Here is a 25,702-nt window from a genome sequence, read left to right on the forward strand (position 1 = left end):
ACAGTACATATTACAATAATGAGACATCCAACATTTTACCATGAGACATAACTGTCTCATCCGGCATGGATTTAGACCAAGTCATATTCCAGACAGTAAACAATGGCTTTCCCCCAATTAAATAGCTTGACAGCTCAACCAAGCTGGTTTTGAATAACTGTAATTAGTTACATTTGTGTAGATTAAAAAAAAAAAGAAAACTGTTTTAAAACTTACCTCTCCTCTGCAAAAATCATACACAAAATATCTGGCCCGAATAATTATCCAAATAAACTATACTGTCAAAACAAATGGCCCATTAGCTGTGATACACCGCAAAAGATGATTCAGCTTTTGACATGCATAGAAGTACCATTTAAAACTCTGCAATCATACTTCCAGAGGATTTGCTGGATTTGCAATTTAATACTAGTGTTTCCATTATGTCAACAGTCTTTACTTAAATTTCCATTTTAGTTAACTCTTAAAGTAATGTTGGTTCACTTGGAGCAGATTGTATTATTCTGTCTTAAAGCCTTAAAGACGTCACTGACAACGTACCATTACAATATATGGGACATACTACATGTGCAGACTCATGATGCCATGATACCAAAGGACCAAGAGGGAAAATATAAAACTGAAGCAATTTGGCACCAATGAGCTACAGCTCAGCAAATAGTAACATCTGTTGTGGATTCAGATCAGTAAAAAAGGCAGGTTAAAGTACATATGGATATAGTTTAGAGTTTTATATGAAGGCTGTCAGACATTAAAATCCCAATCCTTTCCGAATGCAAAAAAAAAAAAAAAGCTTGCTTGCCATGCAGACCATTGTCACAAACAGACCTTTTGTTAAAGACCCCCTTCTCTTGGGTAGTACACTTAAATAAGGCCCGAAGGAATCTTACTGAATGCAAAGGAAAGTGCAACAAAGAACTGTAAGCTGCCATTTTTCTTTGTTAATAAGCCTCTTTTGCATTCACAAGATTCCTGTGGAAAATAAATAACAGCTTTCAGGAATTTAATATTGCCTTTGTGAGTGACTGCTCACTTACTCCAGTACCAAGTTACAGAAGTATCATCGTATGCTTTATATAATTATGAGGTTACACAAAATGGGAACAAAGGGTTTGAAATGGCCTAGTACTTAGTGAGATCACATAACCCCTGGTTGATTCAATAGCCAACTGATTAGGGAGCATACCATGAGGGTATGTATCAAATAAAGGCTCAAAATACCAAAAAAGCTGATCTTCAAATAGCAACTGTGGAATGGCTGCAATGTAATCCCACAAGGAAATTATCTTCATAAAAGTGCTTGTTTTTGCCTCTCGTGGGCTCAGATTATTATAAGTGTCTGATAGCTTCATGAAAAGGATCCCTGCAGAGATAGATTTGTCTAACATGTAACAGAAGTCTCCCTCAAAGAGAGGTTTGGCTCTGAAATCATGCTGGGAGTGAGTTTACAGCAGGAAAACATCGGTGTAAACATGAATGAAAAGTTGAATAAAGCTGTCTGGGGAGGAGTGGAGTCGATGGAGTACGGGAAGTTTACCTGAAAGATCAAAAAACCAGCAGTTTGTTGTCATGCATTTCTGAATTGTGGCAACACAATGGCAAATGGCACGCTTCACTTCACAAAGTGAAGGAGCAGGGACACAATAAAGTCGTGGCTAGTTGTGCTCTGAATGGATGGAAGCACTCCTGTCCATGTGCAGTGCCCAGGAGCCCATTGTGTTTGCAATGACCATGCTGACTGCATGCCATAGCAGCTATTTATTGTTGTCAAAAGTGAGAAGAAATCTGATAGCACAGAGCTTTTTTTCTAGAAAATGGGGGGGAGTGGAGTTCCTCTTTGGCTAACATTATTTGTCGACCTTATGTCAGTGAACCCACAAGCTGAGTATGATAACATTAAATAAAGGTCCCAAGAATTCATCAAAAGAAAAATTGTTTTAGCTTGTCTGTGGCAAAAACTTTGACCCCAACATTTGCCCCATGGGACTACTTTGCAGCCATTTCCTGGCTGCTGGTTATAGCTTTCTGACTCCTTAACTCCTTTTCATTAACAACCTATGACATGTAAGGGTGGTGCTGGTTATCTGTATACTGCTTACATTCAACAATACTGAGAGACCGTATAGGTAAGATGAGGTTAGATGAAGTGTACAATGCATGCAGGACAACGGTCTAATTTTTATTTCAGTGTGTAATTGCTTGACTTCTCATTTTGTAGCCACACACTGAAGAATTCAGATATCCATAATTCTTAAATATACTTAGTTGTGACTGTGGCTGGTTTATAACTTTTTCAGTCACACTTTTTTCAAACAAAATCAAGAATTACCCTTTTAATACATCGGTTAAAGTTTTTATTATCTCCGTAAAATTCCACACAATTACCAAACCTATTGACACAAGCAATTTGCGGCAGTTTAATGTATTGTCTCAAAAGGTATTTAGCTTCACTTTTTCTGCATATTGACCCTCAGTCCCACACAAGGATCTCTTTACAGTTCACTTCACATTTAATCCGAGAGCCAGGAACATAAACCAGACTGTTACACTTGCTCTGTTTGCTGCAGCAACCGAAGCAAAGGGACAGGAAATCATTGCCATCAAAACAACTCTGGCAAAGGTCAGTCAAATCAGGGAAATTAAATTAGTCACCTTGAAGAAAAGCAGAGACCCTTGAACAGATGCGTTGTGTAGTACAGGAGGAGGAGACACTTAATTGCTAATTAAGAAGTGTAATTAGGCCATGACAATAAAAGGGATTAAAATGATTAATACAGGCTTTGGTTTACATTTGGAAATAGACAGCAAAACAGCAGGGAACTTAAAAAAAATGTAACTACTCTTTTGTTCTATTTCACACATCGCTGTCAAGCGCTGCAGGAAATTCTGCAGATTCTGTGATCCTGCCTTTCCAGGCAAAGCTTCATACTTTCTACACAGAGAAGAGAATGCAGAGTATGAGTCTGGCACTTTTTGAGATTGAATCATTTTGAACATCTTTTAATAGCGATAGCATTTAATTTGCAGACAACCCTGTGCAATCTCATCTTACAGAAAGGTCTTATCTATGGCATTGTAGAAAAAATATATGGAGGGAAATATATATGTGAAGGGTTGAAAAGGTCACGTCTGGTATATTTGTTCCTATTGTAGGAGACGCAGAGGTGCCGCTGGGTCTTTTCAGTTAGGCGATTCATTAGATGAGCACTTCATTCGGTTTTTAGTGAGGTTTCATTATGTCAGGTAACAAGGGACGCTTTACTGATGAAGTCGCCCAGCGTGTTTGCACTTGTCACACACTGCAGGGGGGTTGAAATAGCACATAACAAATAAAGCACTGATCTAACATCTGCAAAAAAATCTTTATCTGCAACTTGTGGAAGCAGAGCGTCATTTTATGAATAGAAAAATTATAATTTGAAGTAAAATTTATTAACAATATTAAATTCCTCAAAATTGTACATTGATTTTCTTTGAAAATGTAAAGGTTTTACAATAATGCAACTTACTAATGTTGTGATATAAAGTATTTGTTGAGGTTTGGATGTAACATTGTTTGTATTTTCTGGTGTATTTGAGGTGAAAATTTGAGCTTTTCTCATTAAAAACTGAGACGATTCCATCACAAAAATCTAAAGATATTATTATCATGAAATTCGCATTTGATGACTTATATGATAAATATAATTTTTGTGCTACAAGTTTTAAATATGGAAATGAGTCATTATCTGTAATTTGAATTCAGCTCTGAATATTGGATGACAACAGATTTAAAATTCTCATTTCATTTAGTTGATTTATTGGCGTGAAAGTTTTTGGCTGGTTTGGATGAATCAGGCTTTGAGTGATATAAAAACCTCTTTGTAAAATCTCAGAAAACAGACAAATAAAGGTTTTAACAAATAAATACAACCATGAAATGGCGCATTTTTGTTATTAACATTAACATCATTATTTTTTGTTGTAGGTTTTTTAAATGTGTAAATGTTCAAATGATGTGACATCTCATTAAATGCCATAATAAATGTTATTTAATAAAATAAATAACACTTGAATGTGTACTGACATGACATTTTCTTTCCACGAGTCTGAAAAAGATGTGTTGTGGAAGTAAAGCAGCCCCAAACCATGAAAACGTTTTTCCCAAAAAGAATTCAAATGAAAACTTCCACTTGCTATTCCCTCCAGGATCATGACGAGCCACTAAGCTTACCCTCCTTGTTTTTTGTTTTTTCTAATGCACTGTTTATGATCTGAGCTCCATAGTCTTTAGCTTTAGGCCCTCTCTCCTCACTAATGCAGGCGATCACCCTCTAGCTTGGGATTTCTAAGGTCCCCGTTTCCACCCTGAGTACTGTTTTGTGAGCTAATTAGCTGAGACCCATTATTCACTGGTGCTGCCTTCCCTTTTCCTGTTTTCCCTATATTATAATTGTATCTCTTGAACTCTTACCTCCTTCATATTTTTGTTTTTAGCCTTTACCATTTGTAGAGGGAAATGTCAAAATATATGATCATTGCTAAATGCCTTCTGCATTTATCAGCTAATTGCTTTAAAAAAAAAAATAGAATTCATACTGAAGTCATCCTGCTCAGTGTGCGCAAATCAAACCGTCACATTGGTGACCGTAAAGTTAACCCTGTGCTAAAGGAAGCCAAAAATGCTCTATATAGGGAAAGAAAGCTGCAATTTTGGGGGAACTATTTTCTTCTAATTTGCCATAATAAGCGGCTGCTGTAATAATATTATCAAATAATTTTGCATCTTTAAATGCCACAAACTCAAATATCAGAGGAGATATTCTAAAGCTAAAAAAAATAAAAAAAAATAAAAAATAAAGCTACTCTAAGGTGGACAGCACAAAACAAAAATAGCATCTCTCGTTTTACTTGTGACCACATAATCTTAGCTTCCACCCCAAGAATTCTAGATGCTGGTGAGATTTGTCCACTTCTTGTTGCACACATAAACCACAGAGCATGGAGTCTAAGTCCCTACTGGACAGTGTTTCCCTTAATGGTCTAGCAGCATTTATCTGACCAGCTTAAATGGTTAGACATATTGACACATCATGTTCTCCTATGAAAACCATAGTTGGGTTTTTGGCTTCATTACGGTATTAGGCTACTTTAATGTTATACAATCAGTCAAACACAACCAGTGGTTCCAGTGTCAAGCAGAGCAAAGATAACAGGAAAATCAGGAGTCACATACCTATGTCAGTTGTAAACTTTGATGAAATTTGTTATGGTAAAGAAGAAAAAAGTATAATAAACAATAAAAAACTGTTTTATTTTCTGTTTTGCTAGATCTCTTTCTTTCAACTTGTGCATGCCCAAAAAATCGCCCAGTGACAGTATGCAAACTTGAAAACAAAAGACAAATGAGACTGAAATCAAATAAGTGTTTATGAGAAATATTAACTTTTGCTTTCCTTTTCACCTGCAAAGAGAGTAACAGAAGAATTAATAGCACAAAGGTTACAATGGTACACTAGGGTAAGGAATTTTATGGTAAATATTCAAAGGAGAAGCCCAAAAAAGAATCAACTTCTCAACTAAAGGAAAATAAATGTCCCATTTTTGACAGGGATAAAAGTCTTTCCTTTTCCGGAGCCACTGTGTGATGTCTGTATGTGACATTTCATTCCCAGAATAACTCCCATAAGATAAATGCAGCTACACCTTATGTAACTTACACAATCCCGTCTAGCGTGATCATGATGCAGCCTGTTTGTCCAGATCCATAACTGCTGAATATGAATATGAGGTTTTGAGCCATGAGTCCCGAAAAGTTAGGGTTAAGTTACCAGCTACTAAACTGCTTTTAATGACCCAGGCCGGTATATGTTTGCATATGGTGTGAGCATTTTAAATCAAACACCATTGGCTCCTGTCCCCACGCTACAGTGCACAATAATTATCTTAAAACATAGTGAAGACAACAAAAGCTTTAGCCTGTGGTGTTTAATTTAGGAAATCCTTAACATTTCTGTTTTCAAGAAACACTTTGCACTTATAACAGGCTACAGTCCCTCTACCATACTAGTGAGACTGACAAAGAAGGCCATTATCACTGATTAACACTTTTTTTTCCCTTTTAATTCTTAATATTTTTTGGTTTGGGGTTCCTTCCTAATTAGTGTACCCATATCAGGACAATAACATTGAAAACACAATGTGTTTCCTTTTATTAAAGCCTCTTTTTCCCCCCACATATTGAATGAAATAATTGAATGAAAATATTCTATATGGACTCGCATCACAGGCAAGGCAGAAAGAGAAAAAAAAATCCAATTACAATGTTTTTGAAAAGAAAATGCCAGCATGAGTTCACATTGATATCTTGCATAAAACAAAGGTTCACAGGGAGTGTGTTCGAGTCCTGTCTGTAAATTGCATCCATGTTATGCCAAGGTAATGCTGGAAAACAAGGGATACTCCAGAGGGAACCGTTTCCCAGTGCCTTTAAAAAAAAAAGCTTGATCCAACTGAATGTGTTCTTGTTATATTAGAAAGAATACAGATAAAAAAAGAGCAGAGTGAGACTCAGATGGTTATTTACAGCTTATTAGCCAGATACAGTGGGGCATTACTTAGTTCCATGCTGTGTGGCCTGCCAACTTGACTCCTATCTGGGGATCCCACAGCAGAAACCTGTCATCTACAGCACATTGTATGTCTTTGCACTTTTCTTCCAGGCAATGTGGCAAACTCTTTACTGGCTCTCGAGGGATGGAGAATGACCAACTTTAACTAAATGTCCTGTTCAGTGGCCCAGTGTAGCCATTTAGGAATGCAGTGGAACGCTCCCTCTGGCACATACTACCTCCCCAATTAGAGGTCAGAATAGAGAATAGAGGTACAGAGCATTGCTTTAGATAGATGATGTCATTGTTTGGGGAGACAGACCACAATGACGAGGCATGGCTCAGTGGAAGTGGAAGGTAAAAACAAATGCCTATATATATATATATGTATATATATGCGCTGTTGTAGGGATGTTTGCTCAGCTTAAGGACACTGGTTATTGTTTCCTTGGGGCCTACACATTTGCCATGATTAGCTTAAAAAGGACATCTACAGCACCTAAGGCAAGACTGTACATTTTACTGTGGGTCATCTTTGTCTAACAATAAAGCTTATGAGCGCCGATATGAAGCAATGCAGCAAAGCTGCTGGTTTAACTTCCAAAATTATTTGACTCTCATTTGATAATACTGTTTGATTCAGCAGAGTGATGCTGTGGTGGTTCTGAATTTCAGTCATAAATTATATTTCTTGTGTATTGTTCATTTTTGTTAAGTTTTTATTCCTTTAAAGGGTTTTGTTTTTTAAATTTATGCTTTTACTCTTTATTTCAGCTTCATGCTTGAAGTTGAAAAATGCGTCCTGTAGTCAAACTATCTGCTAAAATCAAATATGATGACTGACTTCTCACATGCTGACTAAATTTGCAGTTTTGGGAAACAGCAAGCAACTCAACTTTCATCAGTAAATAGCATCGTGTCACTGGACACACTCACTGACGGCACATTCACCGAGGTGACTGGAGTTGTTTAGGCAGTGCGGTGATATAGCAACATTTACCATACATTTCCAAACAGTTTGTGCTGAATTTGAAAAGCAAATGAAAAATGAGATCAGTCATGCTGAATTAACTGATTTGTTCCAGGTTATTTTGGGCTTGTGGACGGTGGCTTCTACTACATTTCAGCAAGGTTACAGAACAGGATGTTCAAAATACCACTTGCATATTGCATTACTTAATATGTTTGCTGTGCCGTGTTTTGTGCGGGCATAATAAAGTCTTAGACGTGTCATTCTCAGCTAAAGAAGCCTGAAGGCAGCTGCTCAGATCCACCACTGTACATGCACGAAACATACCCATAACAAACACTTTTATCCAAAATATCTGAATCATATGTCTGAATGTGGCGCACGGTGCTTTCTGTCCACTTAAGGTCTTTAATTTCACAATTCCATTTCAACTGAGGGAGGTTGCGAACAGATCAATGTGTGCAATTAGACACACACAGCCCAGCAATTAGCAGTAGTGCTAATGTGCTTGAATGGATTTTCCGATTTGGTTGGAGGAAAGCAATACGGTACAGCTAAATCTTTGGCTATCTGTCCCCAGTCAGTATGCCCCTGACAGTACACAGTCAGAGAAGAGTGAAGCACCTCCACCTCATACCTCTCCAGAAATGATTGTATCTCCAAAGGTAAAGGTGGATTTTACATTTTTCACAGCATTTTAATGGAAAAACAATTTTTGCAGTGAAGGCTGAATTCCTCAAATAGTGTTCCCGAGTCTCTTTTGTATCGTTCATGCGTCAGTCATCAAGCTGCATATAGCACACTTGTGTCCACTAACAGTGCCACTTTGTGATTACCGCACAATACAAAAGGCACAATAGAGACAAAAACACTGCTGGGATGGGAGTATAGTTTAACGCTTTGCTTCCTGAAGGCATACAGATGGTCAACGGAATTATATTTGAGGTACCAGAGTCATTTAGGGTGAGCGCACAGACAGTGTGTCACTTCCTGATTTAGGACGGCTATAGTAGGTCAAGTGATGCATTTTTCTAGAACTTTTGAGAGGATCATGACAAACACAGAACATTCAGCATTTATCAGTTACTGTATTATTTATCACAACAACAATAACAACACAACAAAAGTTTCCATTTAGAAGTATCTGTTTAGCTCTCCAGTGCGGTTGTTACAGCTCCTTCTGTTATGATACTGCATAAAAGAGAAAGATGAAAGCACATTTTTTTACTTCTGCTTGCAGAAAAATGTTTAGCATTTAATCAAAATCAGCAGACAATTTAATATCTTGCATATTTGATCATATGATCATTAGTACTATAAGAATATCAATTTTAGCAGCTTTAAAAGTGTGCTATAAAAGGAATTTCATATGTGCGAGTGGCTTCTAGAGGCTGATTTGATATAATGTAAACCTAATACGCCGCTATTGGTGACTTATAGTCTTACCCTATCGCTTAATACCTATACCACTGTATGTGCATGCTTGTGTGTGTGCATATGTCTGTTTAAATAAACACTCCACAGTCTCACACTGACTAACAGGTTCTCTCGTCCTCTGTTTGGTCTTGCATGGAAGATGCACAGTACCTTACCAGAAAGTGAATACTGCCTTCTGTCCTTCTGAAAAAAAAGCATTGATTTTTACTTTGCGGCACCCAAGGTCAGCGTGAAGAACAAGCTGGGAGGATCTTATCACCTTAGAAGTACAGGCCTTCCTCTCGGTCTATTTATTGAAGGGAAAATGCACACAAATGAAGTTGAGAACACAGCTGTCTGACTTACTCTGACCTTGCATGTACAAATACAGCAATGTTTCAACTTTAAGGTGTTTAAAGTTAGAAGTGTTGGGACGTTACAGATCTTTCAGTTTTATAATTTCCCCTTGCTCTGTATCTGTAGCACTTGCTTGGCCGTTTGGGATATCATACTTTGACTGCAAAAGACAAGACACGCGTAGCCTCGGAGGCAGAAAACAAGTAATGGGTCTAATCATGGCAGGTGACGGCGCTTTCAAATTAATTCTTTCCCAGTGAATGACTTAAACCTGGCTCAAAATGCATGAGAAGAACTAGACCTGACAGCAGAACACAGCAGGTATGGCTCCATCAAAGACAAAATGAAGAAGGCACATTTTCCAAACACAAACACTCTCATTACAGGGCTGGGTTGTTTTTTTTTTTTTGGTGGAAATCCCCCATGACACATCCAAATGCCTCTTTATTACTATCAATCAGCTTTATTCTTTCATTTCAGTAAGTCAAATTATTAATGTGCTTGTGGCGCGTGAGGAGAATCCCCACAATCCATGTTAGGTTTTTTCCTACACATAATGTAAACGATGGAGAAATTAAATAAATCTAAACTGGAGAAACACTCTACAGTACTTTGTTGCAAAGTACATCTAGAATAGGCCATAAAAGTAATAGTGGGTGTTTTGTAAAATATGCCTAGTTGCTTTTTTGCAGATGCGTGATACCAGTGTGGTGTGTGTACTGCAGGCAGCAGCCAGCTTAGTTTAGCATATAAACATAATCAAGGGGGAAAAGCTGGTCTGGATCTATTTAAAAGTAATGTAATGTTCTTTTATCACTGCAACGGCAATCCAAGATGTCACTGTACAGAGCTCGGCTTTGCTGATATACCTCACCCTTTCAAATTGTTAACCGAGGCTTTGTGTTTACTGTACTCGCATTGTCTCATCAAAATCAGTGAGGCAGCTAAAAGAAGGTGTTCATAGTTTGTCGAACTATTTCTCTAATGGGGTTACTGGTAAAAATCTCTTAATAACCATAACTGTTAATCCCCCTGGGAGTTTGACACTATTGGGTGTTTTCGTCTGCTCTCACCACAGTTACAACAAAGGGCCTTTACAACTTGAAATTTTTCATATCATGTGTAATCATGTGAAAGCAGCTAGCATTATGCAGTATGTCATCCGCTTTTCCCAAGTGGGTTGATCCTATCATGGCAAACGCAGCATGCATTTGCATGTAGTTAACAGTATTCTCAACTCTTCCTCTACCCTTTGCCTCGCGCGCTTGTTTTGCATCACAAGTGAATTATAGGCTTCTTGGCAAAGGAGTGAAGGCTGAATTGATTTTTCGTGGTTTGTATATGGTTTAGGATCAGTGGTGATTTATAGTGCTGGTCCTGATGTTACTGTGGCAGTAACATCAAACTCCAAGTCTCATGTGTAAGGCAAGATTATCGGGTAACCCTGCTGTTCACAGAACACTAGTTGCAGTTTGGCAAAGGCCCCACATTTAACCACAAACCTATGCGAATGGATTAGCCCCACCAGTCTCATTTGTCTATTTTTGGCATTATAGAGTAGAAAACTGGCTCTCATATTGGATTATAATTCACTTAAAATGAACAAGTTGTAAAAGTGATGTCTCAGGAGATTTGTATGAGCAGAGATTCTTGTCGTTACTACTGAATTTATACTTTAGTTGATTATTGTCCTTAAAGGAGGCTTGGGCTTTTGGACTTTGTTAGCCATTCTAACACTGTAGCTTTAGGGGCGTTAGCATCGCTCAGCCACATATTCAGCGGCTTTGGTGCACAGTAAAACATAATTGCCATGACAGGCTTTCATGACTAAACCATACAGATTTTCACTGATAATTCTCGTGTCACCATCAGGTCAAAATTTCTGTTTGTACTTTGTTTAAATGCATGAGTTATCGAGAGTCTTTACAATTACAAAGAGTGACTGCAGCATTACGGTAGTTGTCTTAAAACCTGGAAAAAGCAAATAAATCATGAAAAATTCCACAATTGCGTTCTAAGATATTGCTTTTCAAGCACTATTTACAGTACTAGACTATAAAACTATAGATTACCTCCCAATCTACTCACAGATTGGGAAGTAATACTGTTACCATACAAAATCAAATCAAATCACTTTTATTGTCACGTCACATGTGCAGGTACCGTACCAGCTTAATGTGTAAAACACTTTAAAAACAACCACAATGGACCAAAGAGCTGTACAGAAGAATAAATGTGCAAAAACAAATATAAATGAAAAAATACATAAAATAAAAAAAAAAAATGGAAAAAGACACGATTAGAAATCTGAAAAGAAAAAGTGAAGCTCGTTATCAAATCATAGATTATTATGAAGACTGGAAGCAGGTGATATATCTAACTTGTCTGTTTCCATTGTTTTTACATTATTATCAGCCACCTACATAACTCTGTGTATCCATGTAAGGAAATTAGGACTTTTACCTCTCTTGCTGTAATTTATCCATAAAAGCAGTCATTTTCTTGATTTATTGTCAAACATAACATTTAATTAGTTGATGTTTAGTTCTTTCTGTTATCTTGCCTGACATTGATATGTCAGTAAGTCTTATTGGTATATCAAAATGTAACATTTAGTCTAAGTTTTGTCTTTTTCCCCCCATGTGGGTAGATTCAACACACATACAGGTGTTATATTTCATATATTAATAGTAATAATACATCTAATACTTGGCTAGAAAGCGTTTCAGTGCTTAAATGTCAAACTCTTGAACTAATGGCTATCAGCACAATTTTTTTTAATGTAGACTATTGAAAAAAAATCATATTTTTAAGTGGTATAATCTCTGAATGTTTTGAAGAGTGCTAAAAGGACTAATGCAGTGCTTCCTCATTTACTTATCAAATAACCCCCATTAACAAACAGACAATATTTCCATTTTCCAAATTGCACAGAGGGTTTGTCATGGAGTCAGCATAATTTAGCCTTACCACCACCATAACGGCTGTCGCATGCAGATTGTGCTTAGTAATTCAATATAATTGCAGTGTAATGTAACTGATACCAGTGTGGCACAAAGGAAGTGAGTCTCCAGAAAAAACGGGCGTAATTAATGAGTTGATTACCGGTGTTCTGCAATGACGGGCCGAGGTCCTGCGAAGTGATTGGTTGGAGCTATAGAAAGGAGGCAAGCTGGGGAATCGTGTGTGTACGTGTGATGATTTGTGGACTGTACAAACACGAGGAATGAAAATGCCTGGGGGTGGAAATTTTGCTCTAGCCACTGTTATAACTTTTCCACTGATAAGTACTGGCACACTGTGTCCGTATAGGGAGATGTCAAAGCATGAAACTAGATAACACACACTTGGAAAAGGCATCCAAAAGGATTCATGCGTGAAACAGTCTTTTGGGTGAGATGAATTATGTTTGCTGTAAGAAACGGGTGAATAAAGAGTTGAATAAGAGATGGAAAGTGTGTTATGACACACCAGCATTTACAGATGGTGGGGCTCTTTCTCTAAGAGTGAGATATCAAAGTAGCTTGGTATTGATTCCTGGGAACAATCAATATGAAGCCATTGCACCTTAGTATTTGTTGCTCAGCAGTCTGCCTTCCTCTAAAATCTGTGATCATGACACCACAACTGATGGCTGTGTGTGGATGCTTGTATATATTCAGTGTTCATGTGTACAAGTCTACTGTGGGATGGATAGTTTTAAAGCAGCTTTGGTATGCTTTCTGTGTTTGAGCGTGTACATAGCTGGATATAGCATGTTGTTTCATTGCATGTGTGTGTTTACTGCAGAAGCTGACAGGTCCTGTAATAGTGACAGGATGCAGGCAACTCCCACGAGGCCGTGCATGCTGACAGCAGCTGGTCGAGAAAAAGAACAGCTGCTGATGAGCTTCCAGTACAAAGAGCCCACACTGAGCCTCGCCTTTTATCTCTCCATCCTTCTTTATTTCTATGTTCACTTACTCTTTTACTAATTGTTTATTTGAATTTCATTAAAAAGCAAAATGGCAGTTTGCTTTTTCTTGATATAAAAACATTCTGTCTTTAAACTGAAGCTACACTCACTTATACACATGCAATGAATTCTGTGATTCTCCACACACAACAACACACAACTGAAGCCTGAGGGAGGAGAAGAACAGGGGAGACAGAAAGCCAGTTATTGATTTTTCCACGACACCCCTCATTGTCCAAAGTGATCTGCCATTGGCACCACCATGCTTGGCCAACTCGGTCTTTCCCAGCATCTCCTCCCTGGATTCTCTGAAAATGTTTAAGTCACAAAGAGTGCACACAATAAAAATGCTCAGCCTTTTCTTACACCTGATACTCAGTCAGTTGTATGTGGGACTAGGTGTGCAAACAGGACTTGGCCAAGTTCAATTAAAGAGGATAATGTTGCATCTCTCTGCAAATATGTGTGTTTTTAGGATCCTGCACTCATTTGAGAAAAGAAGTGAATGCTAGACAGAATGGTTTTATAGTTAGAGTTTAAAACTGATCAGTAGTATAAGTTTTATGTGCATCTGTGAAAGTGTGCGTCCATATTTGGGTTGTTTTTCAAGTGTATAACTCATAAATGGTCAAATGCAAATGGACAGTATATTGCAGCCAAAGAAGCAATATTGGTGAGGTTTTGTTTTGAAGCATCAGCATTAGCATTTTGACTACCATCAGGTTTTTGGAGCCAGACATTAAGATTTTTGCATGAAAAGCTAAATTGCTAATTCATCAGTTAATGCTAGCAAGCGTCGTTATCAAGCTGCATTCATGGACTGTTTGCCTGTATTGCACAGAGTGACTGACATCTTGACTGACTGTCAGTGTTAGACACAAATAGCCTTGGACTAAGATTTGATTTAGAAGATTTGACTGGATTTGAATTAAGGTAAGAGTTGGAATACAGTGATCCCGCTTGCTAGCTAACATATGAATAGTAAAATGCACAGACTTTCTGAACAGTCTGCTGTTGTAATTATTTATCAACCCAGATTGTTGCAGCTTGGCTATTTAATTTGTAATTGTTTTATTGGGAAGCAATATTTTTTTTAAAGTGTCTACAGTGGACATAATCCAAGGTTTGTAAAATCATGATTTTCATTCTACTGTCAAAATGTAAATCAGTGACATTACAAAGGATTTATTTTGCTGTTCACCTTGTAGTTCTCATGTAATAATGCATCTTGCTGGGCTTTTTTATGTATAATATGAAAAAAATAAAAATACTACATGAACGGAATCTTATATAGCGCATCTATTCTACTTGACCATTAAAAGCACTTTATACAAATGCCTCATTCACCCACGGATTTGCCCACGGATACTTCGTGATGCAGACTGCAGACTGCAGACACCAACCTTCCAATTAACAGATTACCTGTTTTACTTACCTGAGCTGCTACCCCAGATATTTTAGCCTTTGAAAAATTCAAATTTTGAAAACTTCTGAAATAAAGATCTACTGAAAATGATTAACTCAGCATACCTTAATTGTGCTTCATAACTGTATCAGAAATTGTATCAGATCAAACATTACTCAGAAACAGTCAGTTTCATCTTTATACACTATGTTGCCACAAGTATTTGCTCGTCTGCCTTCACACACATATGAACTTGAGTGACATCCTATACTTAATCCACTCGGTTCAATATGATGTCGGCCCAGCCTTTGCAGCTTTAACAGCTTCAGCTAGAGTACTTTAAACCACTGCCTCTGATGCTTTGCATTGTGCTTGGTGATGTAAGGCTCAGATGCAGCCGCTTGCCCGTGGAAATCCATTCCATGAAGCTCTCGACACACTGTTCTTGGGCTAATCTCTAATATCTTTCTCCTTCAAGAGAGGCCTGGGAGGGTCCTGCACAATATCTTTGCTGTTCCTAGGACTGCGCTCTTCTGGACAGAGATCTTGGATGATGTTCCTAGGCTGCAGCCACTCCCCCAGTGTGGGGGTCACTGCCTCCAGTGCTCCGATTAGCACTGGGACCACTGTTGCCTTCACCCTCCACTCCAGCTTTGTCCAGCCACTGGTAGGACTGGCCTGTGTATGTGTATGTGTTTGCAAATTATTATTTCTTAATATAGCCTATACATTGTCTGAATTCTTCATTCCTGTCAGTTCAGCATGAAAGTCATAGGTCGTTGAATATTGATGTTTTTTACAGTAATACTAGTTTCTCTCCTCTCAGTCTTACAGGATCTCCTTTTATTGCTCCCCATACACAGTTGTATGTGGAGGTGAAGGAAACAGATGACATGAAATCTCACTATAATGATTGTAGTGTAAGTATGTGTATATATGATTATTAACATTTATCTGTTTTTAAAGAAGATTTATTATAAATCTGAATTCTTCTGATTTTCGTTTTTTGTCATCCTCCTGTAAATGCCATGTTACATTTTCCATTAATATTTATTTCACTTGTCATGCTCATCCTACATTGTCCGTACATAACTTCACAGTCACCAAAATTTTTATCAATGATGGAATTTTTATCATATCACCACTAAATACAGGATAAAGAAGCTGAAAAGGTGCCACAGTCCTGGTATTTGGTAGTATTAATAATAATGGAGGTGGCATTATATTACACGTTGTCACCAAGCAACCAGGAGCATGCTGGTCATTTCTTTGTACATTCACAAGGTCTGTGCACTGGGAATTTAAAGATCAGAGTGTCAGTTTTACAGTGTAATCCTCTGTGGCATCTGAGGGAGAACATTCAACAGAAATAGCCAAACTGCAGTTCATGCCAGGGTGCAAATGCATGCCTGCACACAGCACATTCAAAAGGCAGCAGGCATACCAACATAACTGTCGCTCACCACCCACCCTACTTCCCAGATTTGTCTTTTCCAACTTGGTCTGCTTCCCCAACATTCACGTTCACTTTTCCCTGTTTTGACGCAATGGAGGTGATCTAGCATGCATCAAGAAGGCACCAATGCAAGGGGATGGAGTGGGACCTGCATGGAGGAATCTAAAAATCATCTCAGTGGAGAAGTCCACAGATAACTCTAAAGGGTGAGGAAGAAGTTAAATCAGTTTTTGATTTTTCATCCGTGGATTCCCAAAGTTTTATGATCAAACCATAGATGAAAGACATAACAAGCCTGCTTGTAATTAAAACAATTTGTTGGCCGATACAAATGACTCCTAACCAGATTTATCTTTACTTAATATGGTGTCATTTGGTTGTTTAAAAAGTGTAAATCAAAATTTGATTTTTCTTTACTCACATTAAAACTAAATGCTTTTGCAGGCACAAATACAGAAATACTAGTAAGCAGAGTGATAGAAATGGAAGAGGCATATATATTCTTAATACAGAAACTGGGTGTGTGCTTAGGCACTGCTGGTCTAAACCATGTTTTTTATTAAGGATGGAAAAAAAAACCCACAATAAATTTATTTTTAATGACTAAATCGTCCACTATGCGACAAAGACATATTAATGTGGTTTCTCACAGTGTATGATCTTACAAGGTGGTTCTAACTCAGTCACAGTACGACCTTACCATTTATGACCCAAATACTGACACGGCAACAAACTTCTCTGGGCCTGAATACATCCTGCACAATATAGACACTTACTTTAAGGATAAAGGTAAACCACGGTAGCCATTTCCCTGGGAGCGAGGTGTTGGCTGTGTCTGGACCTGGCAGTGCTTCTACCTAAAGCTTGAGAGCAGAACACATCCAACAGCTGCTTGTCTGTCTGTTCTGTCTACCGGCGACAACGCATGCAAACCTGCCTGCCAAGTATGTAGAATCACAGTCTGAATGCTTCAGTCTGTATTTCACAGTCCAGTAATCTATCCTATTGTTTACTGCCATTCCTCCTTTGCGCCTCGTCCAACTTTGAATGTTTGAATCTGATCAGGCAGATGTTGGAGGCCAGCCTCTATAGTTGGATTAGTTAAAGCTTACACTACAAGTAAATATTTAGTGTTAATTTTGTTTGTGATTTATCATAAAGGCACCCACGAAGAAAAACTGCAGCTTTGAATATAAAATCAGTGTTTACTCCAAAGATGTGTCTTACTTCCCCTTGATATTAGCTGTAAACATATAATTTAATGTAGAATCATTTCCTTGATTTATTCTTCATATACTTTTGAAAAGATTGAATAATTAAATGTGCACATTTCCCCATGAGGATCTGTGCTTTAAAAGCAGCACTGGATATAAATTTAGAAGAAGCTTTTAAATGTGCCTGCACGCACAAACACCCACCGATCTACCCACATGCATGCACACACAAATTCCCATATAATGTATTTTTTTCTTATGTTGCGATGCTATTATTTCCCTATTCCTGCATTACAATGTGCTGTCTTGAAAACAACAAACTACCCGACATCTTGCTGTGCACAAACCACAGCTTCCTTCTCTTGCTTTTCATCTTTGTGAAATGGGATACAGCTCCTGCTCATTTGTCCAGCATCTTTTGCCAAAGATCTCTGAAACAGAGTGGAGAGGGTCCCACAGGACTGTCTAGAAGAGAGAAGAGCTCAGCCAAAAGCAGGTATACTCTGCCTCCCATAACTTTGGGGAAAGCTCTGAAGTGGTAATGGCCATGCTGTATTCTGCAGACACTGTAGATGTGCTATAGAAGATTATGCTCTGTACTAATTATAAACAGTGAAATGCTGCCGGCAATTTATTGCTTTGATTGTAAAACCCTGCAAAGGCAATATGACGAGAAGATGCCACATAAAGAATGTTATCATGCTTCTTAGGTGTCTTGCGGCATACTGTGTTTATATGGTCTCTCTAACCTTAAAGCTACACAGCCTGATACACATAAAAATAATCTGTGTATTGGTAAGCCCAAATTATTAGGTTATTGCTATGTCTTTGTTTAAAGATGTGATTTGTGAGGTGGAGGGGCTTCACATGACTTCAGCTTCCTGAACAGAAATGCTTGTAATTAATAATTACAAACAACCATCTATGTTATGATACGACTGAAAAAAATATGGTGGCTTATACTAACTGAACCCACTATTTTAAGGGGGCTTGCCATCAAGCAAACCCCTTTGTAGGATTTCTGAACAGACTAAGGAGGACTTATCTGCTGTAATCCTGGCAGTGGACAGAGGACAGAGGCATCATGATGATGATGGTACCAAAATAAAGCTACCCTTAATTTGACAAAGTGTAAAATAAATTATAAGAATTTTACACTTTTGTTTCAGGAACATGAGAGTCCAGATTGATACAGCACAACCAGATGAGGTGTTGAATAAAACTGCTAGTCATTTGTCACATGATTTATGTGATGATGATGGTGATGAGATGATAAATACTTTATCATCCCATATTTAGGAGGCTCTTTTGTTACAGCTGTTGAAATGATGATGAAATAATAATAATATGTGGCAGAGGCCTCTCTACCAGATACATAATAGTTTAGCAATCGATAGCATTTGGTATGAAAGATTTCCTCTTTCTGTCCTTGTACAGCTGAGCTGAATCACTCTTTTGGAGAAGGTGCTCCACTACCTGTCCGGTAAGTGGTATAGAGGGTGGTCAGGATTATTCATGATGCATAACAGTTTGTTCAGTGACTTTCTCTTCACCAAAACTTCACATGTGTCCCGTCTGCAGCCAATCACAGAGCCAGCCCTCATTTTATTCAGCCTGTTGGTGTCACAACACACTGCTGCTCCCCCAGCAGACCCAGCAAAGCACACTGCACTCAAAAATGACCACTAGAAAATGTTCAATATTTAACTGCAAACACACTAAAGTATTTCATCTTCCTTAGTAAAAAAGAGCCTGCCCATCCTCTTCTTGTATGTTGATCTCCCAGTTCAGCCTGCTGTGCAGACAACCAGGTATTTGTACTCCACCACCACATCAACATCCTAGCTCAGCATGTAGCCGTCCTCTCCCTTCTCAACTCGATCAACATCTCTCTGGTTTTAAGAAGCAGAGTTCTTCCAGACCGCTCTACAAAATCATCCACTAGTGCTCGGTCCTCCTCCTGCAAATACATCTAACTAAACTATTAGTTGTACTGAAATCAGCAGCATTTTTTTTTTCATTTGAAATGTAGTATTACAGTCACACTACTGTTACTTTTACTGTATCGAAGCATTTTCATAATCCAAACAGTAACGTTTTAACCGACACAGTAAATACTTTAATCAAAAAACTGTAACATCTATATAAGTATCCACTGTCAGGTGAGTATCACCTGGACTGGAGTTATTCCTTATGTCTTTATCTTTTATAAGAAAGGAAAAACAAACCTAACATTTTCTCCAGAAATAATCATAAAGTCAGAATGAAGCAGTTAATTGTATGTTGCACATGGGTAAAATGTTGATAACCCTCATAATTATTATACAAGTCAGTGGCATGGAAATATCACTAACGCGTGCAGATATGACAGTGCAGAAGGCGCTGTTTCTCTCTCCGACGCTTTAGGTTTTAGAAGCTCACGTGTACCACCTTTCACCTGACAGCGAAGGCAACACAGCATGGCCGAGGTTTGCTTGTGGGAATTGTAGTCTGATTTGCTTGAGCCCTTCGTTGTGACGTGCCAGGCGAAACTACAAGTCCCAGATTGTTTAAGGCGGAAGTAGCGAGACAAAACACGGCTAGGCTACAGCACAACACGGCAGAGAAGATGTCGCGTGTTGTTAAAAAGAGAAAACTGGACGAAATCCGACAGGATAGGCTTTATTTTGACAGCTATTCCGATGTGACTATCCACGAGGAAATGATAGCGGACCACGTCCGAACCAACACGTACCGAACGGCGATACTGAAGAACAGTGAGTCAATTCGGGGAAAAGTTGTTCTGGACGTCGGGGCAGGAACCGGCGTTTTGAGCATCTTCTGTGCTCAGGCTGGAGCCAAAAAGGTGTACGCCGTGGAGGCCTGCTCAATAGCGGAGCAAGCCCAGATAACAGTCAAACACAACAACATGGAGGACAGAATTGAAGTCATTCGAGGAACAGTGGAGACGGTGGACCTGCCGGAGACCGTGGACGTGATAGTGAGCGAGTGGATGGGTTATGCCCTCCTGCACGAGTCCATGCTCAACTCGGTCCTCTATGCACGCGACAAGTGGCTGAAGCCGGGCGGCATCATTCTGCCGAGCAAAGCCGAACTCTACATCACACCTGTTATTGACCCGGTGGTGGAGGACCGCCTGCACTTCTGGTACACAGTCAAGGACCAGTACGGAGTGGACATGTCCTGCATGTCCGGCTTCGCCCGGAAATGTATCATGAACTCAGACATCACTGTTAGCTCTGTGACCTGCGAGGATGTTCTCTCCCACCCGGCCCGCTTTGCCGAGCTTGACCTGCACTCGGTCACCCCGGAGGAGCTGCGGTCCGTGAAGGGCCAGTTCAGGTGCGAGTCGTTCGGCTCGTCGGCAGTGAACGCATTCTGCGTTTACTTCACGGTGACTTTCCCTTGCCCGGATAGCACGGCTCCCCTCGTTCTCTCCACGTCTCCGTGCAAACCAGAGACACACTGGAAGCAAGCGGTGCTGTACCTGGACGCTCCGGTGGAAGTGGTGCAGGACACACCGATTACTGGAGAAGTCAGGATGTACCCCTCAGAGGAAAACGCCAGGCATATATGTATCCACGTGGACTACTCTATAGGAGAGCAGAAACGACACTCCAAGACTTTTTCCATCCCTGATTGGAGCTCTGAGGCTCAGCCATAGCGTGCCATCAACACCAAAATGCACTTCATTCACCATGTGTCACACCCGAATGCCCGAGTCCTCTTATTATGTCATGGTTATCCATGGATCTTAAAATTCCTGTGAAAATGAGACAGTGGTTTCACTTTATAATATATTGGGAAAAATATAAGATCACAGTAGGCTTCCCCAGCAAATGAATGGACAGCTGCAGATTAAGACACAGAATAAAGATTGGCCAAAGAATTGAACCTTTTTGTGCATGCGCATGTCTAAAAAGTAAAAACACATTTTCTTTATTTAGTGTTTGGTTTTAATTTTGTGTGTGTGTTTAGTTCTTTTACAATTAATTAATTGATTGAATCATCCATTAAATAGCCCCTGAACTACAAAAGGAAAACAGCCTGTTTATGCCCACATCTTCAGATGTCTTGTTTTTCTTGTCTTAGTAGAAAACACCTTCAAAAATTAGTTGTTTATCAATATATTTAAGTTGATTTAAAAGTTTTGATACTATCAGTGTGTAATAGGAAGAAATCTTCAGAAAGTCTGGCTAAAAGAAGAGTTTGAGGTGGATTTGTAGCTGCTTGTAATCAGTGAGGCAGGTTTATAAAATGTTAAATAAATTCAACACCATGCTGCAGGCATCTGATATTCTGATAAACTCGGCCATTTATATTGTGTGGAATCTCATCAAAATTCTGCATTCAAATGAGCATCAGACCAATATATTGACTTGGACTAGCTGCAGTCAGGCAGGAGGCTGCATCCTACATGACTTTGGCTGCTGTTCAGTTACTTTTTAATGAAGTACCAAATTGGCTCATTATTTTGGTTTAAAACTAGGCTGCACTGTCATCTGTTGATAGAAAACACCAGCCTAATAAAAACTTATAATTCTACTTCAGCATTCTACATAAAAAAAGCATAAGATATCTTGTTGGTATACCTGTTTTTGAACAGTTTGAAATGATAGTTTTATAAGCTTTACCAGGCAGGAGTTTCAAAAAGTAACTCATCATTTATTGACTGAAGGAAAAAAAAGTCATCTGTTTATGTCAGAGTTTGCAGTGCTTGTTTTCAGGTATAATGCAGAAACTTTGATTAGTCATCCAGAATCGAATTCAGAGAAAAGATTCATGTGTTCTTAATTTGTGGGTCTCAGTCCTTTTTCAAGAACTTTATTGCATTCAGTCACGACACATACCACTCACCTTAACACTGCTGAACAACGGCAGTTCTTAGCAACGACACTCCAAAACGGGGTAGCTCCCTTCAGCAGAACAAAGTGTCCCGCCGCTCTGCTAAAGAGAAAAAAACCCTGCTCAGAAGCAGCTCGAGAGACACGACAAAGACCCCAAAGCATTGGCTTGACTTTTAAACCTCCCGTATCCCCATCTGATCAGAACTCTACAGGAGATGCTGGGACATGTTGCATCCATATCCCAAAGTTCCCAAATGAATGCAGACTGCTCCATGCCAGACACCAGTGGACACAGCCAGAGGTTCTGTGCCCGAGGAGCAGGAATGACACGTACTCGTTATTAGAAAGGCGAGCTGCTGTTTCTGTAGTTGCTTTGAATCCGAGACAATGTGTTGATTAAACCTTTTGTAAAGACTTTAAGCCACAGCTTGTGGAGTAAGTCTTAGAGCATGCAGCCTCTCTGATGCAAGAGTTAAATACAGATTCCTGACAGTGTTAACTGATGATTGTTCTTTCAGGCCCCATTATCACCTGAAATATGGCGTTCATGTGTTTCTGTGTCATCAGTATAAATATTACCCACTGTCTAATGAGCGTATGTAAAATTAATCACGAGCTGTAGTGTCTGCAAATCAAGCCCATTGTATATCAATTCAAAAAGAAGTGAAAAGGCCGAATCACTGTAGCTAAATACCTGCTGTCCTTTTATATTTATATTTTAATATCTTGTATATATTGTTGTATGCAGTATATTTTATTTGCAACCCATTTTTGGGCCAAACTTATATGCAGTTTTATTACAACAGAAAATATCAGTCTACTGGCTGACAACTTACTGACATTCAATCATTTCTCCAATCGACTGCTTAGTCTGTATTACAAAAGGAGAAGCAGATGCAGAAACATCATTTTAAATATTCCAGTTACAGATATGAGCAGCTTGAAATGTAACTAAGGTAACATACTGAGCTTATGATCAGTTAGATGTACGAACTTTATAAAAACAAGCCGTGTCAGTTAAAGTCTAAAGATGAAGCGTACAATGGCACTTTAATAAATAGATATCCAGAATTAGAATTAATATTTCTATTTACTGCCAAATTTACTTTACAAGCAGAACCAGGCAAAGAAATAGTTTTTATACTGTAGTTGTAAATACTTCCAGATGACTGTGGATAGGAGCAGGGCCAAATCTGGTTACTGCTATAAAAGGGTCACAAAAGGGCTGATTGGTATCAGAAACCAAACACGGTGAAATGCGATGGGCAGTGGTGCAAATTTTAAAGAACTGTTCAAGAAGATGGATGGATGGATGGATATTATCTCAAGTTTGTACACTTTGTTGTCTTGTATGGTCTCTTTAAATCAAAATTCAGCCTAATCTGATCCTATTAATTTTATACTTGGTTTGGTTTCAGAAAATGCGGGCTTGGTTATGACCACATCAGGTCATTGTAGTCAAATGTCAGACGGGGTTTCCACTATGACGGGCTCTGTTCTACCACAGGTAGCGAGCTGGGTGGGTCTTTGTGAGTCATTTTGCGGCATAAAAACTACATTTGTGTCCATACACTTTCCACACAAATTAAATTCTTCTTTTGCAGCTGTCCTAATGCACACCCACAGAGGCTCAATCTCTTCTTGACTTCCACAGGTGGCTGAAAAAAAAGCCCTGAGGCAGAACAAAGGAGAGTGTCCAGAGAATAGAAATGTCAAATGCAGCGCAGGCAGCCGCCGTTAAGCCCAGAATCGCACTCTTGCATGCACGGCCACTCTCGGCTGCTAAATGCTAAACTAATTGTGATCCATTCCTGCCTGAAATGATTTGGAAACCATTAGAAACAAGTGTTGAAACTCGAAATGGGATTATTTGGGTTGCATCGCACAGCAATTTAGAGCCAATCAATAGACAATGTGCTTAATCTAACTGATTTCAAGACTCATTGTTCAGTGTAGGTCTGGCGAGTGAGACAGAGAGACAGGACAGAGTAGGACTTGCTGAACTGGAATCACAAATGAAGCCATCTTTAGATTTATTCATTTTTTTCTAACTATAAATGTGATGTTATTAGCGTATAGCATTATATTACTGTGTATTAAAAATTATTTGTGTCAAAATTCAGGATACAGTAAATATAGTTATTCACTGTAAAGATTAGCAAATGAAAATGCAGTAATCTAGTGCAGATTTATTTCTTGTAATAATAAAATTTCACAGTATAAAAATTCTGTCTTTCTTTTAATCTAAAAGACTTAAACCATGTTGAATCACTGTGCAGAATTCAAATAGTGAGGTGATAATATTAAAATGTACTGCTTTAAACAAAATGTCCCAATACAAAATTGTAAGAACGCTCACAACCTTTTACATATGGATTCAAAAAAGACCAGAAATATATTTTATTAACTCCACTGGCTATATTAGAAGTCAAATTTAATAGTTTGGCACACAGATTAGAAATTTTGGGATTTTCTCCCAATCCTCCGATTGGATTGGCTCGAGCCTCTTTAAGTTGGACAGAAAACATCTGTGATCAACTACAATTTATCACGGCTAATCTTTCTTTATGATTCAAGCAAGATATCCTCATTCTTGTTTTGTAGCTTTTCCAAAGCTGATTTGGCCGGCCTCTATGCCCCGGGTCGTGTTCTAACACCCAGTCTGAGCTTTTTGGCATTCTCCAGCAGCTTCAGCTCCTTCTTTCCTCTGTTGCCAAAACTCTCCCAGTTCATGCCAAAGAGCTGTCCTATGTCGTGGTATGATGCCACCGACACTGAAACTTGCAAGTCTATTTTTGATTTCATCTCTCCATAAAATTAGATGAAAATTGTGTTTCCTCTATCTGCCTTTTAACAAACTCTGACTGCTGTCAGCAAATGGTCCTTTATTGAATCTTTCCTGACTGTGTCTACAGTTTGCAGAGAAACCCTCAGTGTATTCATTTCAAAGCCAACTGTGTTCCTACAGACAATGAATATACAGTTTTCAAATGCCTCTCTAGTTTGAGAAGGGACGTACAATTAGACTTATACTCTGTAATTAGTGCAACAAATGTATGATATTAGTTAAAAAAATATATAGTGCATCATCAAAAAGGGAATTCTTGAAATATTTGATGATTTAAACAACTTCAAACTAGTAATACTTTTTTAATAGACTCCAGTAGCCACTACCGTTGAGGACATTGGAGTCATGTCATGAATTAATTCATGATGCAGAGCACTCATCCAGTATATCATCTTGTATAAGTGGAACTATTATGCCTTTCTACTGTCTAACAGTGCCAAAATCTCAGGCTTCAGACTGCTTTAAAAATTCAAGTTCTAAAGTTATTGTTTTTTTCTATCTTTGCCTCTTTCTGATGTCATACAGAGAGGATATCTTTTACGATGGTCCTTAGGTACAAAGTTGTGGTTGTGAGCTCAGCAGGCCCTCGGACCAGCTGTTTGTGAGGGGCAGCCAATCGCACAAAAATGGACCTATTTGGAGCT

General features: G+C 38.7%; 1 protein-coding gene across 1 annotated transcript; it reads left to right on the forward strand.

The window, feature by feature from the left end:
• The first annotated feature begins 19,836 nt into the window (after window positions 1-19,836).
• On the forward strand, window positions 19,837-22,135 carry prmt6 (protein arginine methyltransferase 6). The gene has a single exon (XM_005461391.4). The coding sequence runs from the start codon at window positions 19,972-19,974 to the stop codon at window positions 21,025-21,027; it is 1,056 nt and encodes a 351-aa protein (XP_005461448.1). The 5' UTR covers window positions 19,837-19,971; the 3' UTR covers window positions 21,028-22,135.
• Window positions 22,136-25,702: the final 3,567 nt, after the last annotated feature.

Source organism: Oreochromis niloticus, linkage group LG9 (assembly GCF_001858045.2).
Source record: "Oreochromis niloticus isolate F11D_XX linkage group LG9, O_niloticus_UMD_NMBU, whole genome shotgun sequence".
In the NCBI taxonomy this organism is placed as follows: domain Eukaryota; kingdom Metazoa; phylum Chordata; class Actinopteri; order Cichliformes; family Cichlidae; genus Oreochromis; species Oreochromis niloticus.

Excerpts from the sequence above, each read along its gene's own strand:
- prmt6 (XM_005461391.4), top strand. The coding sequence starts at position 19,972 with ATGTCGCGTGTTGTTAAAAAGAGAAAACTGGACGAAATCCGACAGGAT.